This window comes from Psittacula echo (genome assembly GCF_963264785.1).
Source record: "Psittacula echo genome assembly, chromosome: Z".
In the NCBI taxonomy this organism is placed as follows: domain Eukaryota; kingdom Metazoa; phylum Chordata; class Aves; order Psittaciformes; family Psittacidae; genus Psittacula; species Psittacula echo.
In genome coordinates, this window is record NC_137742.1 from 70,351,548 (window position 1) to 70,370,734 (window position 19,187).

At 36.1% G+C, this 19,187-nt stretch overlaps 1 protein-coding gene across 1 annotated transcript in view; it reads right to left on the reverse strand.

The window, feature by feature from the left end:
- Positions 1-234: 234 nt before the first annotated feature.
- Positions 235-19,187, reverse strand: part of FER (FER tyrosine kinase) — a 166,161-nt gene continuing 147,208 nt past the window's right edge. The window contains exons 18-20 of the mRNA XM_080636602.1: positions 7,820-7,974; positions 3,888-4,010; positions 235-922 (exon numbers count right to left, since the gene is read on the reverse strand). Of these exons, the coding sequence (XP_080492728.1) occupies positions 780-922; positions 3,888-4,010; positions 7,820-7,974 (421 nt within the window). The 3' untranslated portion in view covers positions 235-779. The remainder of the gene's footprint in view (positions 923-3,887; positions 4,011-7,819; positions 7,975-19,187) is intronic.

Consider the following 19,187-nt stretch of genomic DNA (forward strand, 5'->3'; position numbering starts at 1 on the left):
TGTATAGTCAAGACTTGATACTGGCTACTTGATACTTCCTAAACAAACGTAGGTCATCGTAAAGGATATATTACTGAATTCTGATGTCTTTGTTTGAACAAAAGGCGTGGCTTAAGTAAATCACATCAGAAGTCAAAGTAGTTAGTACAGTAGGGTAAGAAATGCACAAGTAACTCAATTTTCTACAAAAGAAATTTCTGGATTTCACTGTTCAGTAAGCACATTTGCATCCAGAATCTAACTGACCTTCACCCTTAAATCAAAGTATCACTTTAAAATATCAGTTGCAGAAAGAAATTAAAAAATCTCAAAGGCTGTAATTGAAATACTTGTCAAAACTGTCTTCAGTTTTAAGGCCAACATGTATGACAGTCACCACATTAGAGTGCTGCTGGTACTGACATACAGGACAGAGATAGCAGAGATGGAACACAGCTTAGAGTAGAAAACTTCTGAAAAATGTCACTAACAGTTACTTGCTGTAAAACAGATAGAAGCCACAGTCCCTTAAATCTATACTATGTGCTTTTCTATTTATGTGTATCCTCAATTCCATGATTACTGTGACTGGATATATAACATTTTGCAGTATATGTCTTTAATGCAGGTGTAGACATCATCAAGATGGTACTCATATATACAGAAAATCAGTTAATTTCAAAGTAATCATAGAAAAATATTGTAAATAATGTTGTATAAATGCATAGTGTTTGAGGGGAAAAAAATTACTTCACTGGACAAATAAAGTCCCACACATTGAGTTTGGCACTTGCTCATCACTATGTCACTTTTTTTTTGATTGAAGACAGCTCTTTCTGAATCTCACTGAATTTTGGCCGGTTTTCTGGCTTGTAGTCCCAGCACCTCTGCATTATTTTATGTATTTCTTCTGGACATTTTTGTGGTGCTGACATTCGGTAACCTGGTACACAAAAAACGGGAGTAAAATGTTTAGCATTGACAACTGATGCATATTGACAAATATAAAAAGAAAAAAAGTAAAGTTCAAGATCATTGCATTAAAAAAGATCTTCAGGATAACATGAGGAAAGCCTTAGAGATAGGTAAGTAATAAACTAATCAAAGGTCAGCTACCAATGACATTTAATTTGGGCATGGCAGATTGCCAGTATGTGTCTCATCCCTAAAGGCAGCAACCTGCATAGATTTGTTTCCTGTATCTTAGGAAGTAGCTACCCTCTAGGTTTTCTTTGTGTTCCGCACTGAGGAAATCAATAATAAACATTAAGATGGGAGTAAATTTCTGAGGTACTGAATGCTGCCTTTGCCTCAGTCTTCCCTAGCAAGACTGTCCTTCATGAATCTTAGGCTCCAGAGACCAGGGAGAAAGTAGGTAACTCGTTCAATGGCAAGTCCCAGTGGGAGGTGATCAGTGGCACAAAGTCTAGTTGGAAGTCAGTAACTAGCAGTGTATCCCAAGGTTCACTGGTACTGTGTCCAGTCCTATTGAACATCTTCATTAATGATCTGGATGCTGGGCAGAGTACATCCTCAGCAAGTCTGCAGAGAACACCAAAATGGGAGGAGGGGCTGTTCTGTCAGAGGATTGTGCTGCCATCCAGAGGTACCTGGACAGGCTGGAGAAGAAAGTGGCCCACAGGAACCTCATGCAGTTTGGCAAGGGGAAGAGTAAAGTCCTGCAGCTCAGGGGGAGGGACAACCCCAGGCACCAGGACATGCTGGGGGTCCTGGTGGACACCAAGGGTTGAACATGCACCAGCAATGTGTCCTTGTGGGAAAGAAGGTGAATGCCATAGGTGTTACGAGCTGCATTAAGAGAAGTGTTGCCATCAGGTCGAGGGAGATGATCCTTCCCCCCTGCTTGGCAGTAGTGAGGCCACATCTGGAGTATTGGATCCAGTGTTGAGTACCAGAGAGACATGGACATAACAGAGAGAGTCCCACAAAGTGCTACTAAGATGACGAAGGCACTGGAGCAGCTCTCACATGAGGTAAGGCTGAGAGAGCTGGGATTGTTCAGCCTGGAGAAGGGTCAGGAGGAACTCACCAATGTATATAAATATCTGCAGGGAAGGTGCAAAAAGGACAGAGCCAGGCTCTTTTCAGTGTTGCCCAGTGACAGGAAGAAAGGCACAAATTGAAAACAAACTGAAACACAAGAAGTTCTTCCTGAACATGATGAAACACTTCTCTGTGATGGTGACTGAGCACTGGCACAGGTTGCCCAGAGAGGTTACAGCATTTCCATCCATGGAGATATCCAAAAGCCATCTGGGAACAGTCCTGGGAAACTGGCTTTACGGGGTCCTGATTGAGCAGACAGCTGGACCAGATGACAACCAAAGGTCCCCACAGACCTCAGCCATTCGGTTAATCTGCTATTCTATGAACTATGACAGGCAGTGGACAGTAAAGTGAGCTGGCACATAGAACTCTACAGCTAAACGCAGATCCACGACTCTCTTCATCTCCCTTTCTAATGCACAGTATAAATGATACTAGCCTCATGCAACAGGTAAATCAAAACATTCTTACTTTATTATATTGCATGCATATGCTCTATGTCTGGATTAACGCATCTGATTTCAAAGCAGAATGGCTGGGCTGTTGACACTTACAGCCAATATAATATGAAACTACTTAAAAATCTTTTCCTTCACCCAAAGTTTCCCCTACAAACTAGTTCTTCAAAACAGTGACAGCAGCAACCATTTTTTGTCCTTAAAGTTAAGTGATTCTATATAGTTATTTAGAACTGAAATTATCCCAGTTTAAATTGAGCATTCAAGTGACTAAATTCACTTAAGGCTCTTACTGACTGAGTAATTGAGATAGATGAACAGGGAGAGAATCTGGAGTGTCTTAGCTGACAGTCCTAAAAGAAGAGCTATCATATACTGAAAACCAAGACAACAGGATGATGGGAGAAATGGAAATTGCATTAAAAACAAATAAAAAAAAAGGTAAAAAAAATTGCTGATAAGCCAGCAGGACTACTTTCCCCACAGTATAAATAGCTGAAAAAGCATAAGCATACTTCCAAATCTTTATGAATTTTATCAGTTTTAAGAGATTGTTATGCACAGTGGATTAGAACAGAATCTCAGTACTTAGGTAGTAAGACCTGTTTTTGCAAACATTCCTCTCCTCTGGCAAATACTAGATTTTTGATTTGGCCTTTGAAGGAGAAACCTTGATGGTCATCTACAGTGTTTATAACAATCAGGGTTAATCTGTATAAATCAGCAATCTAGATGCTTGGGGTTTTATTTTTAATCACTTAACATTTTTCCTAGCTTAGAACCTATTTATGTGTACTTCATAAAGTTCAGAAGTTCTGAGAAGCCAATAAAGATGATAAAAATAAATCAAAGCCTGGAAATTCTGCTCAAAATTATTAGCTATTTTAAATAAAAGCCTTTTGATTATTTTATATAAAAGAAATGTGGCTTTCAGTGCTCAACTAGCTTACCATTTTCTACCATAATTGCTAAATCCTTGTCTGAAATGCTTTAATAGAGAAGATGGAATGATACAGATTTTTTCTTCTGGCAGTTTAGAATATTTATATCTGCATTAGCATAATCTTAAACAATACATTCTGGTCAAGCCTCTCCTTTGCACAGCAGTAAAACCCTACTCTCTGTCTCACTTTCTAATTCTGCCACAATGAAAACCAACATGCTGTAAGTCTTCTGTCCTTTAAGTCACTGGTCAGTATAAGTATATAAGTATGTAAGTATATAAGCTTATATATCACACTAATCATCACAGAAAGCAATTAAAAATATATTTTTGCCCAATTTGCTGGATAACTCACATGTTACTTCTTTGCTCTTTTATACTGTATGTACTATATCCTTATGGATCTATGGATCATTCTTTCACTTGCTACAAATAACTACCTTTCTCGACTTGTTCTCGTGCTTGCTGGTTGGTCATTCCAGGGTACGGACACACTCCTAAACTGAAGGTCTCCCACAAAAGGATTCCAAAGCTCCATACATCACTCTCAGATGTGTATCTCCCTAAGAAAAGGAGAGAAAACCCTCAACTTAATGTACAGAGACATAAACGTTTCATATAATTATGGCTCCAAATTTTCTGTAAAGGTGAAGTTACAGGTTGCATTGGCAAGCTTTAAGCAGAACAAAGCTGAAGCTACTAGTAATACATTCTGCAGATTATCAGTATCCTGTATTTCGAATCAGAAACAGATTATGTTAAGGTCAATACCTACGCATAATATAAGCTAACTTAAAGTTCTACTATTCGATGGACCTTAGTTATTTTTCAAGGAAGTTAAAGAATTTCTTTCCTTTTTTGTGTACAAAAATACTATTTTCCTTTTGAAAAATGTCAGTTCCTCCTCCCTCCCTTTCAATTCAAAAGATACTTTTTAAAAAATCACCTTTCCCAGTTCCCTAACAACACACTGCAATGAGAATTCTGAGAGGAGCTACAATCAGCAGTTTGTAACTGCAAAGAGGGCCTGGTTTTCACGCTTTGAGAAACTGTTCTCTGAAAATTACAGTTGCCTCAACTTGTTTAATTTTTACCCTGAAGAACTGACGTGCCCAATCAGTTAGAGAGAAAAAAAAAAAATCCGGCCTGCTGGTTCCATTATGTTCAGCTATGCTTCAGATACAGCAAATTAGGTAATTGACACATAACTGAATTCCAAACCTCTCTGTGGAATGAAGCTTTATATTATGGAGGAAAAGAAATCTTGGAGGAGATATTTCTATTGTCACTGAGGGAGTCATATTAAGAAGGATGGATTCACATCAGAAAGCTAAGGCTTCTAGTCTTTTGCAGCAGGATATGTGAAATTGTTATCTTAAAAATCCATACCCAACAATATTTTCAATATTTTTCATGACTGTTTTTCTCTGTTCCATACTATTACTTTGTATATATGTGTCTTTATTCTTTAAATATTTATGAATGTGAATGTATTGTTTCTTCATCTCTTACCATTAAATAAACCAAACTAAGCCATTTCTTACTTGAAGAAAGGAAAATACACGTAAATTACAATGAAAGTTGATGATACGACAACTGTTCTGACATCAGAAAGTTCAGTTTACTGTTAAACTAAAAATCACTTCCAGCTGCACTACATTAGCTTGTGTGCCTTCTAGGTGGTAATTATAGATGTTCACTATGCTGTTTGTAGTAAGATTAGTTTTTTTGTCCATGTATAAACTCTCTTCAGAGTTAGGCATCCAGTAATTTAACACTTTTTATTGAAATAATTTAGTAGATAAAAGATAGGTGATTAGGGTTTTTTAAAGAGAGTGCAAGTTCTGTAGAGTTAATTATCTCTTTCAGTATGACATTATCTGGCAGAAAAAACAGGTCTGTTCGTTCACAATAAAAAAAAAAATCAAAACAAACCAAAACAACCAAAACCTTCCACACAATAATTTATTATCTTGGCAAACAACTCAAAATGTTGTACTAGAAAAACATACATATTAAATGTGTTTCTTATTTCTGAGAGAATAGAAAGCAAAAATACGTAATTTTATTAGGAGCTTTTCGAGCAATTTTTTCACTTGCTGGAAGTGATAGAAATCATATAGCTCCAAGCAAAAATAACATCATGGAACAGCACCAAAGGTTCAATCTTACAGAAGCTCTAGTAACATCAGAACTTCGATTATGACTTCAGACATAATTCTGTAACTACTCCATTTGCCCTAATTTGGCAATTCTAGATGTCACATCCTGTGGGGTTGGTGGTTTTTTTTTTTTTTTTTCATTTAAAATCTGTCTGTGACTGCTATTAACCTTCTGTGACATTTGAAAGTTGAGTATTAGACTGCTGAACACACTATCAAATGTTTGAGAGAGCTTACCTTCCAGACACCATGGAAAATCACTTAAAGGTGCTTGAGTATTTATGCATTTTAGGAAACACAAAATAAGTAGATGTTAATCAACTATCCTCTCCTTTCCTGTACTATGAAAACAATAGACTCAAAAGTACAAAGTGAAGGTATTGTCACTAGAGCCTGTTTCCTGTTTAATGTAGTACACTGAACTGCATATGGCTAAGAAAGATGGATTTCCATTATGTATCAAATAAACTGTATGCATTTCTGAAATAACAAAAGTAAAATTCAAAACACTTTTGCATTGGAACAAACACCTAGAATAGAAAAAGTGTGTGAATGTTAGCAACACTGATATCTCTTAGAACAGTTGATAAGATATGATCATTACCCCTATGATCTACTATGATCAACTATGATCTATGATCAGTAGCCCCTCTACCCTGCTCTTGCGAGACCTCACTTGGAGTATTGTGTGGAGTTCTGGTGTCCTCAACATAAAAAGGACATGGAACTGTTGGAACGAGTCCAGAGCAGGGTCACGAGGATGATCATGGGACTGGAGCCCCTCCCATACGAAGACAGGCTGAGAAAGTTTGGGCTGTTCAGCCTGGAGAAGAGAAGGCTGCGTGGAGACCTCATAGCAGCCTTCCAGTATCTGAAGGGGGCCTACAAGGATGCTGGGGAGGGACTCCTCATTAGGGACTGTAGTGATAGGACAAGGGGTAATGGGTTAAAACTTAAACAGGGCAAGTTCAGGTTAGATATAAGGAAGAAGTTCTTTGCCGTAAGGGTAGTGAGGCACTGGAACAGGTTGCCCAAGGAAGTGGTAATTGCTCCATCCCTGTGGGTGTTCAAGGCCAGGTTGGACAGAGCCTTGGGTGACATGGTTTAGTGGGAGGTGTTCCTGCCCAAAGCAGGGAGATTGGAACTAGATGATCTTAAGGTCCTTTCCAACCCTAACCATTCTATGATTCTGTGATTACTGTTATTAATTTATTATTAGCCTTCCAAAGGGAAGATCCGTTTTATGGTGGTGTGACATTAACTCCTGCAAAAGCACTAATGAGAAGCATTTTGTTTTCAATCATAAGTCACAACTTGCAATTTCCAATGCATAATTTTTTAGGAAAAAAGCTTTGAGATAGCAGAAATATTTATGGACACTTCAAATGAAGAGTTTGAAACACTTTTTTTTCTGAGGACTTAACTGAAAAACTGGTTGAGAGAACTACACAGAAAACACGGCATTGCTCATTTAATACGCTGCTTCTTTAGAGCCCACTTTACTTAGAACTTAATTTTCTAGTTTCATATAAGCTAAAAAGCAAAATATAGCAGCTTCAGTTAAAAAAGCTGCAGTTAAAAAAAAAAGTCTAAGTCGGTGACTGTACTTTTCTCTAATGCAATATTTTATCCAACAAGAGCGTTTTAGTGTGTTAAAACTTCCTACCATTTTCAAAGATGTGCTGGAACAATCACTGCCATAAAGAAACAGAACTTGCCATACCTTTTGGTAACAATCATGATTTAGATGGCTTAACTAGGTAGTCTACTAGAATGAGTCAGTACCATAACCTAAAGTATTATTTTATTGCTGCATAATAGCAATTCTGATCTTGTTGCCTTATTCTTTTTGAAGGCAAACCAGTATTTTATACATAACTTAAATAAGATTGAAATATTAAAATAATTGTAAAAATTATTGATTTGAACTGGGCACTAGGAATATATATATTATTTATATATATATTTTATATATATTATCTATATTATCTATATTACTATGAATACATATAATATATACGAATATATATTTTATGTATTTTTTAATATATATTATATATATTATATATATTACTAGGAACATATATATATACAAACACACTCAAATATTGCCCATGGTGTAGTCCTGGTTCTTCTTATACTACTTTTGATTGGCTTTCATTTTTTTTTTTTTTTTTTTTTTTTTCAAGAAGACACAGGTCTGTTCTTACCATAGTTGAGAGCTTCTGGAGCAGTCCACTTGATAGGAATCTGCTTTAGGCCTGATGATGAGTACACACCATCATCCTCTTGCCGGGACATTCCAAAATCACTTATTTTCAAAATGTTGCTTTCGCCTACCAAGCAGTTCCTTGCAGCCAGGTCTCTAAATTAGAACAAAAAATAAACACCCATATATTTACGCATTTGAAACTATTTGAAGACATTTTAAACAGCTGACCACCTCAGCCAAGATGGTTGTGCCTCTCACAAAACATTTCAGAAAGGATAAGAAACCCTACACGGCAGCTGTGGAAAAGAGGAATGATGGAGGGAAAAAAAAGTGTGAGAAATAATGTCATGAACACCAAGGTTGGTGAGAACTGGGGGGATCCACAAGCTATTTTGTCTTGACTTTGTCCCCTGTCCTGTTAAGGAGAGGGACTGAAAGAGTGTCTGGGTGGGTCTGTGGCAACCAGCCAAGGTCAACTCACCACAACTGCCCTCTGAGGTCACAAAAATAAACCTGCAGATTTACAAATCAGATTCTATGTAGATTTGGAGAAGCACCTTGAAATATGTTCCCATAATTACAAAACACATTGAGAAATCAGAGAACTGGCTCCATCTTCTCTCTACCCACCTTATCCAGCATTAGTTTCCATCAAAGCCGAAAAGCTACTTAGTCTTACAGGAAAAGGAAATTTGGCTTAATGATGGATGAGAAGCTCAGAAAATCAAGAGTGTTTCTTTCCCTTCCTCCATCTCAAATATGTTTGTTTTTTTTTTTTTTTTTAGATTAGGAGACAGCCCATAGTAATACATAATAAAAGATCTACTGTGGCTTCTCTACAGCATATATTTGGAAACATAATACATGCTAACAATATATTATTAATGTACTAAATGTATATTACATTTCATTGTTTATAACGTATTTTCATCTTAATCTAATAAAATACACTTTTTTTTTTTAAATGAAAACAAACATTAAGCAACAGAATTAAATCTGTAACATTAGTAGTATCATGGGCAAAGTATTGTTAAACTAAATTCAAAATGTTTGTTTTCAGCTTAAATAGCTAATATGCTGTCGTGGTTTAAACCCTGTCACCAAGTCAGCCTTGCAGTCCACTCCCCCCCCAGCCCTTTCTTCCTCCCCTCCCCTGCTCCCGGAGGGATGGGGAGGAGAATCGAAAGAATGTAACTCCCATAGGTTGAGATAAGAACAGTCCAATAACTAAGGTATAACACAAATCACTACTGCTGCCACCAATAATAATAATGATAAGGGAAATAACAAAGGAAGAGAATACAATACCACTCATCGAAAACCCAGCCCAACTGAGCCAGCCCTTCTGGGTAAGTCCCAGTTACATCCCGGGCATGATGTGCTGTGGTATGACTGCTACTGCTGAACCCAGGACATATGCTCACAAATGGCTTGTCTTATGCAAATATTCTAGAATAACTACATTAGCTTTAATGTTTTGTATCAGTGCTATAACATAGTTCTGAAGTAAATTCCCTGGGCATGTAATGAACATTCACTGGTTTTGAAGAATGATTTTGGTGCATACAAACTACATTACTCTTGGAAGCAACTAATGTAAAAACCTGCCCACTGTGGGCAGATTTTTTCTGCAGCTTATGCAGAAGAAAGGTCTGAAGCAATGACAGCTTCAAACGTTATGCATGGTGGGGACATTCATGACAAAGGACTGAACTACATTTTGTCTAAAGTAAGTCTTGAGCCATATTTAAGGATGCTAAAGCTGGTATATCTACATCTACTTTGATCAACTGACCCATACTGATACTGCACTATACTATATGGTATGCAGACAGAGCCTGTGTTTGAGTGTGAATACTGTAACGTGATTTAAGAACTTTAACGTATGTGACTCACACGACTTTTCTCCCACTAGGAACATTTACAGTTCCTGAGCTTGATGCTGAAGGGATTTAAATGCAGTTATTCTTGCAGTTAGAAAAGACGAACCACTTAAAAACAAGACTGAAGTCACAGGCTCCAGCTGAAGATACACACTAATGTACAAAACAGTTCAATATGCACTGTATTGCATAGTTTGATGTTCCCATGTGGTACTGTTTGTTGGTGAAAGGAGGAGAAACAAAACCAAATCATTAGTCCTTGTATCCAATCTGTAAAAAGTAATACCAAGAAACTTCAGGAATTTTTGGCTTTGGTTCCAATCATACTTCAGTCAATACCTTTTTTATTGTCTTAGTATAGTCTAGATTTTGTGACAGATGCACATAAGGAGTGGAAAAAGCAGTGAGGTCATATCTCAAAAAAAAACCCCCAGAGTTAATTAAAACCATGGATATCTTCCTACCTCAGCCTTACCTAGCATTTAAACATGTTGTGAGTCAGATTAAGATAAAGCTATATACTGAACTGTCATAGGTTTATTCCTCATACGTAAGTCTGATTATTAGGGAAAATATACCGTAAATAGTACACAATGTGATGCTTACAAAGATTACACTCAGTTCATACAATTTTTGTCTGTTTTGTATGTGACATTCTTTTGCTTTCAGAGTCATCTAGAGGAAGTGTTTTTCATCATTGCTGAAAATTTCCACCACCAGTTGCATGAAAATCAAGCTGGGATTTCACAAAGTTGGTAGAGATTTTGACACTATGTTCAGGATATATGTAAATTAACAGTAGGTCTTCTGAAAGACCACAGATACACAAAGTCTTTGCTTCATGAAACAGTGGTTTTCAAGGTGTCTATTAGCTGGCAATGGGTCACACAATTACACAATTGAAGCTGCCAGGCTACACACAAGTGCCAAGGGAGGAATCACGGCCTAGCGATCAGCTAATGGCTCACAGCTTGTGCGGGTGGACACAACTGTCAAGTCCACTATCAGTTTTTCCACGCTAACTGCTTCTTTCTTTTTGTTTCAATTTGTATCAAATAGAGATGGCTTTTCATTGCCATCTCCCACAGGATATCAGTAAAATTTAGAAAATAGCAAGCATCAAGCTATTAACATAAGATAGAAAAGAATGCATTGCGCTAAAACTTAACTTACTAGTAAAGCTACAAAGAGCAAAATAAAAGTACTACTGCTAGATATGAGAATCACAGTATTAACACCTTTTTGTCCCTTTAGCTAATATTCTCACATTTTTGAAGTTGCAATACTATGTATTACTTTTATCTTTACACATAACTTTATGTGTTAATAAAGCCATTTGAGCACTTAATACATTTACTTTTGAGCACTTAATACATTACTTTTATCTATTACACATAACTTTATATGTTAATAAAGCCATTTGAGCACTTTATACATTTACTTCTGACTTAAGCAAATTTGCTTTTTTCCTCTGATGTGTAAGGCATGCTCTTTCTCTCACTTAGAAAATATTTCAGATGTGAATTTCTCTTTCTCTTTAGTCATAGTGTTTTAAAGGGACTTGTATAATCCCCCTCTCAGGTAGTTTTCACAGTTCTTGTGAGGAATTAGTTCTTGGACAACACAGAAACCGCCAATGTTTAGCAGATCCAGTGATACCTAAAATCTTGCTAAATCCCACCAAAAGGTACTTAGCACTTTTAATAACTTGCTGTTCAGTGGAGTGAAACAGTATGAGCACAATGTCATTTTAAGTGCTCCATCACCAGTCACTTACATACACTGTAGATGTATTTTTTGGGTTCTTCTTTTCTCGGTTCTCTTACTTTTAATTTATTCAAAATGTCTATTTGACTAATATTTATTATTACATTCCCCAGGCTAATAAATGTCCTGAAAGCTAGAGTATCTTGTTAGCATTTCTGCTGCCATTTTACATGTTTCATATCCTCAGTGATTTGTTGCTAAATTTTCCAGATTTCCTCAAGTATATTTGCGTGCTTAAAAGTGTTTCTGAAAACATTGTTACACTGAAGGCTACAGCTACATCAAGCTTTTAAACTTTTATTTATTTATTTTTATTCTGAGGGTTTGGTTAAGGTTTTTCAAACAATTTTTTCACCATTTTTACTCATATGTGAAGCCTTATTTAAAAGGATGTTTATATTTTTCAGTCTAAATACAAAACTACAAAAAAATGCATTTTGATTCCTGTGATTTATTAAAGAATTTATAGCCAGAATCTGAAAAAAAGGCATTTAAAAATATTACATCCATTGCTTTAAATTAGTAACTAACATTTAATTTTCTTCCAGTTTCCAGGATACTATTTAATTTCAATTTGCTACAAATAAAAGGAAAGATCTCTAGTATAACAGTGTTAAGTGGCTTATAAAAAAGCCATCACATCTTAACCTTCCACATGAAATATACACAAAAGAGTAACATTCAGGTATGTATGATAGATGACATGAACGAGGGAAAACAAGAAAATCTAAAAATGATGGGCTGATGGCTGAAAACAGCTATGAGGTGTCAATATCGCAGATAATTTCAGTGTTAAATACTTACAATAAATCATGACACTTTCCAGACAGCCTTTTAAAAAACAAAAATAAAAACCCCAAGGATAACTATGCTCTACTTCTTTTCTCTAAAAACCAAGTACATTCTACTTGTGTTCTTTTCTTTCTCCTAAATGTTCCTAAAACCAATATCCTGAAGAAGTACCTATACAATTGCATGGAATTTGGTGCTTTCTGCTTGGGGCATTAGTTTTTGTTCTCATACAGCATTTGCTACATGCTGCAGTAATTCCACGAAATCAGTATGTACCTTTAACATAGAAAATGAGAAAAAAAAAATAATCCCTATTTCACATTTTGAAAGCTGAAACTTAAAAAAATGGGGCACAAATTACACTAGGCTGCTACAGAACAAGTACATTGTAAAAGAAAAGCTGACTCTCCCTATTTAATACCAAGATTATGTAAATTCCTAGTGCTATTAGAAACAAATGCCTTCCTCCCAACTACTCAGGAATGAAAATTTATACATAAATTGGAAATTTCAGCCTTCCAATACCTAAAGGGGCCTAAAAGAAATCTGGAGACAGGCTTTTGACAAGGGCCTGTAGGGACAGAACAAGGTGGAATGACAGAGCGGAGACTGAGATTAGACATCAGGTAGAAGTTGTTCTCCGTGAGGGTGGTGAGGCCCTTGCACAGGTTGCCCAGAGAAACCATAGCTGCCCCATCCCTGGCAGTGTTCAGAGTCAGGTTGGACAGGGCTTGTAGCAACCTTGTCTAGCGAAAGGTGTCCCTGCCCACGGCAGGTGGTTGGAACTGGATGATCTTAAGGTCCTTTCCAACCCAAACTATTCTATGACTCTATGATTGTATGAAATTTCATTTTTAAGCACTGGTGTGCAGTCCCTATAAACACAAACAGGACATTGACTAGGAATCACTAATATAGATAGAATACACTGAAACTTCAAGAGCTAGCTCATGAGACTTCTGCTAAAACTCCAATAGCCAGTTAAAAGAGGAAGTAGAGGCTAGAAGCTGTTACCACCTGGATTCATGTCTGTTAGTAAAAACAGAAACTCATAAACTTTTCACTAAGGATACTCTTATTCCCTCTCTCCACTTCCTTCCACCATCCCAAAAGAAACTACACAGCAACTAACACCTCGTGTTTCAATGGAATTCCATCAATTAAAGGAAATCAAAACAAGAGAGTAAATTCCTCATTACTAAACCAGCAGGACAAACTACCTCACTGAACTAATTAGCCATTTTATGTCCCCTCCCTGGATCATGCAATTACAACAGTCCTAGGTAATAAAAGCCAGTGATTAGTTAGTGAACAGTTAGGATCAGTTTATCTCCTCTATATATTTAATTCAATGAAAATAGTCCATTACCTGGTCAATAAAGAAGGGGTAAGTCTACAAGTGAAACTGTTGTTTTTTCTGGACTGTAAGACACTATCCTTCAAACACCTGAGGCAATTTCCAGTGGTGCTCAGATCAAAACACACCTATTTCAGAACTTTCTTGATATGTATATGCTGCTTTATGTGGAGAACACAGCAAACAGCACTTGGCTAGTAACAGACTGGAAAAATATCAGAGGGTCAGAGAACATCCTTCCATGCACTCTGGGTTGTCTTCCTTCTTTACACTTTGTTTTACTTATTTCTTCATATTATTTTAGCTACCACGTTATGAATACTAATGAAGCAATATTAACTACAATGCCAGCAATTTCTCTCAGTTCCTCATACAATGCAACTCCACCTTTACAGATGAAAAGTACTAGGAAACCAAGAAAATCCAATTTAGATGAAGTATGGATTTCTCAATAATGTCAGGTGTTCTGCTTGCTATCTGTAGTTTTGGATATTGCTCAGTTCTTCTGAACTGTAAAATGAATAATCTTCCCCACCTCAAAGCATTAGTGACATGCAATTACTCCCTCCAAAGCATTTTGTAATTTTCAGATGACGGACTTAAAAATTTTGCAAAAAGCACCAGAAAAAAAAAGTAAGAAAGTAAGTCCTAAATCATCGTATTCAGCGGCTGAACACAAGTACGAAAGCTACCTTCTAGCTAAAAGCGCACTTTTTCCATGGAACCTTTAGCTCCTCCACCTCTAAGAGAAAGACGCATTCTCATTCCAGAAATAGTCTGCATTGCACTGCTCACTCTCATTATCATGATAGTTAAGTGCTACCATTTAAAATGCTTTATAGCATTGTGAAGAACATATTCCTGTGAACTAAGGTGAGGAAGATCACAATAACCAATGGGCAAACTTCCAGTAATAAAAGTAGAAGAAAGGAAGAAAATATAAAAGTATAATAAGGCTTAAACATCTAGATTACTTTAACACACTATAACACGGTTGAATTAAAAATTGGTTGCTAAGTCGGTAAGCAAAGGATCTGTGCATAAACGTATAGATTTCTCCAAAATAACACAACTACATTCAAATACAAAATATGTTTCTCAGGTACCGGGAGGAGTTGTGGTTTTTTTAAATGCTGTAAGGTTAAACACACTGTTGATTGCAGTGTTCCTAATTCAAAATTCCAAACATCTGTGCATTTCTAGTTTAATTCTTACCCTCACAAAATGTAACCTGGTAACTGTTATGTTCCTAATTTTCTCTAAGTGCTTTGCTCAACTGTGGCATGAGTCACAGTAGATGAAAGAAAAACACAGCATTCTATTCAGAACTGCAGAGTGGTTCAAGCGGAAAAAGTGTACTGCTGCACCAGTAAAGACTGCGAAGCTTGGTAAGGAAATCAGTGCTTGCAGTTAACTTAAGTAGTGCTACCCCACAAACCTTCACACTATTTACTTTCCTACAGCTACATTTTTTCGAACAAGCGACAGCTGTCCTGCAATGTACAAACACAACAAGAATAAAGTTCTTAATAAACTGCTGGACAGAAAAATATATTCACACTTTTTGTACCACAGTTCATTACCACCAATGCCTTCACATACACATACTTGAAAATAAAGATATAAAGTAAGATTAAATGTTTACTTATTGCACAGTCATTTCTGATGAACAAGACAGTATGAGAATCAGCAGAGTATATTCATTTTTATAGTCTGCAAAATGGTCAGTTACTAATGAACAAACACACAATCACAGTAAGGTATACCAAGAAGTAGATACAAATATTTGGCATAAGTTGGATACATTATTTATTTTTGCGGAGGAGTAGCAGTACTGACTTTGGGACTTCGAACAGAATACTTAACATATGCTATTTCCCATACTTAACATATGCTAATGAGTCAGAGTTGAACTTCCTGTTTTACTTCTTGACCCTGACGCAGATCACTCATACCTCAAAGGGCATACTTGGAAGTCCCTTTGGAGGTAGAGAAGTGAAGCACAAATGCTATAACGTTATCACTTCTCACAGTTGTACTTCTGGTCTCCTAATACTTGATGTTTGGTGCAAATAAGTTTATTTCTTAGAGTTGAATAACTCTAAGAAATGTGCTAAGTATGAATCTCAATTTTTAGTTAAAGAGAAACTGTTTCTCAGATGGATAATTCTGAAGAAGAGACTGGAAATGAGTTTGGAGATAAGAGAGGAATACAACAAAACTCAAGCTTTCTGTTTCAAGAATGTTTTGCATCTTTAAGTGATGCAGTATTTTGTATAAAAACAAGATCAACAATCCTGCATGGCGCAAAGTTATGCCGATGCAGACTCCTGCTCTGAGGTGCAACAAGGTCACTTTTGCATTTTAGGGCCTTCTCACCTGCCTGCTCTGAGTACATTTTTACTACAAAACCCCCAAGGTTGCTGTCACACATTATACAGAACTTGTCAACTACAGCGGTAAAAATGGAGGAAAACTGAGCAATTGCAAACTTATTGTTTGCAGCCCAGAGGTGGCTCAGGAGACTATACAGATCCACTGACACATTATAAACCTTTTATCTTCTTTGCTTTTTATTGAGGTACGTTACTATGCATCCTACATTTTGCTAGTAAGACAAGGTTTCTGTACCAGCTCTTTTAAAACAGATAAAGATAGGCACAGTAGACAACGCACAGCTCCTGAAGAGAATCAAAGTGGTAGACTACGAAGATGGAAATAAAGCTATAAATCAATACATCATCTATTTTTTCCCACCTTTTTCCTATTTCTGAGGTTTTCTTTACAATGCCTGCTTCTAGGGCAAAAACATTCCTATCAGCAGCACCTAATGTTTTCCTTCTGCATTTTCTCAACTCTTTTAGAACTTCATAGTTATTGTCTGTATTTTTCTGAACAATTATTTTGATTATAACTGCTTCACAGTCATTTTAGACTATAATAACCTTCTTTGCATTGATATCTCTGTAGATTTTTATAACTCATTTTTCCTGTGCACTGCTGATTACATGTAATGTGCTGAGGAAAATGAGAGACTTAGGAGTGTCTAATGTTTGGGGTTTTTTTTTCCCCTTGTACTTCATTTATATCTTGAAACAAAGGCTTGTCCATTAATATCTTTTGTGTGCTGATTTATTTCATTTGGCAGGAAAGCCTACCTCATTTTTGTCAAATGTGAATAACGTAACAGAGTACATTATTACTTCCTGCAATTTTATAGCAATACTTAACCTTCTACAGGTAGCTGGTTTTTCTTTCTGAAATTCAAATTTTCAAAATCAAAAGATTTACACAGCATACATTTTATAACCACAAGAAAACCCTTTAAAAATTAGATCTGTACAACTGCACAATAGCCTACCTAGCCTTTTCACTTGTCATAATGTAATGGCTACACCATGAGAGTGAACTCCAAAAAGAAATTTACAAGAAGCAAACCTAGTGTTAGTCCTTATGAAAACTAAGGGTCTGGATAGTCATCAGACTGGATGATAAGTAACTTTATGGAAATACTATAATATTAGGGCAATTGGAAAGTGAGAAACACTTTCCAGAAGTCCCCAGTGACACGATGCACACAGGAATAGTACCACTGCTGATTCCATGGAACCACTCCTACAGTCTTGAAACATTACAGAACATAAGAAGCACAAATATGGATACATTTATGATATGAATGAGATTTTTATTATTCCTTAAAAATGCATTTGATATTAACTGAATTATAAATGAAATTGAGTGTCTAAAATGTGATTATCCAAGCTGGACAATTATCCAAGATAGGCCAGATCTTAAGTTTTCATTTTGTGCCTAAGAAGGTTGCAGTGGACATAATTCACAACCTCAGATGTTTTTAATTTCCAAAATCGGTCATACAAGTAGACTGTACTATTCATAGTAAGGAAAACAATTTTTAAGCAAAAATTTCCACGAGTACTTTATCTTTTACAGAAACAACTAAAATGAAACTCAACAATAAAGCGTATTATTATGCTAACAAGTGTATTTTTGGTGATAATATCATGGCGTTATTCAACCTGTCTTATGACACAACACTTGTCACTGTAACAGTCCTTTCACTTTTACATATGGAGGATGCCTCAGTTTAGTTAATTCTGAAATTAGTTCTGAATTAATACCTTCCAACATCAAAATATCATTTATTTCTCTGTACAGAGACATTAAATATTAGTTGAACTTGTTTACAAAGTTGGCAACATCTGAAGAAGGAGACCAGATATCATCAAAGATCATATTCACTTGTTCATCATACATCAGTGTTAAGAAAACCTTTCACGATGAATTTGAAGGAAATGGGTAAAGCAAAGTAGCTTTAAGAGCTGTCTTCTCGATAATCAAGTTTCATAGAAAATAAATTTCTTGTTTTATTAAATAGACATTTCCTAATGCTAATATTAGTATGTGTTGTATTACGTTTAAAAATAATTAATTGAAGACTAATAATAAAAAAAACCAGCATGAGAAATAGATGAAAAACACTGCAACTGGAGCTGGAGGAAGAGAGAGCAGATAAGTAATAGAACCAAATACTTCTAGACAAGAGGGTTATTTCATAATCCTAAGCTTTGTGGCTAGAATATAAAAAACAAAACAAAACCCAGCCTCTTGAGTTTTTAAGAGAAAGTCATAAGGAAAATCAAAAACAAAGAGAAAAAGAAGAACCAACCACAATTTAAAGCAATTATTACACTGTAGGTGTTCCTTACTTAGAAAGGAAAATATTTCAATGGATGGCACAAGTAAGATATGCCAGCAAAGCAGTCTTAGCAATGGAAACCGGTTTGACAAAGATACATAGTAACACTTCATTAATTCGTGATTTTCTAATCTGAGTAAAAACCAGTATCTCTCTACTTTTAATCGAAGTTTATCAACATACAATTACTGGCAGGTTAAAATATTTCAGTATTCTAAAAGTAGTCTGTTTTGTAACTGTCATAAATGAATCAAAACCATTCAAGATGGTAAAATGAGGGTGAATAATAATTTACTAATTGTCCTAGACATCTTAGTAAGATTTGCAGTTAGCCTACAGAAATACAAAAGAAATTTTTATCTGTAGAGAATTATATACAGAAATCGAAAGGAATAAATTGGCCTATTAATTTTCTGTAAATTCAATTAGGAAATAAATTGAACCTCCTTTCCCCCTTTTTGTTGCTATTACTTAAAAGCTACAATAGGTTTTCTACCCCAAAATTAAACATAAAGGTGGAAGACAAACTTTGCACTTTTTTGGTCATAAGAGGGAGAAGAAAGTATTTTGACAATTTGGGTGTGGTACTTGAAGCAGGAAATGTGGAAGAAACATGAGATGACAGCGTGCTGATTAATGATTGAGCAGCAGGTATAATAGGACCGCCATAGTGGGATAACTAACATGTACACGATGAAAGAGAGGGGAAGAGAGAGAAAAAAGGAGAAAGAAGGAAAGAAGACAGGCAGGCAGGCAGGAAGGCAGGAGAAACTTGTAACATGAATTCCCAGAAGCTCACAGCAGAACAGCTCTACAGATTTATTTTTACTGTACATTTATTTCAGTTTCA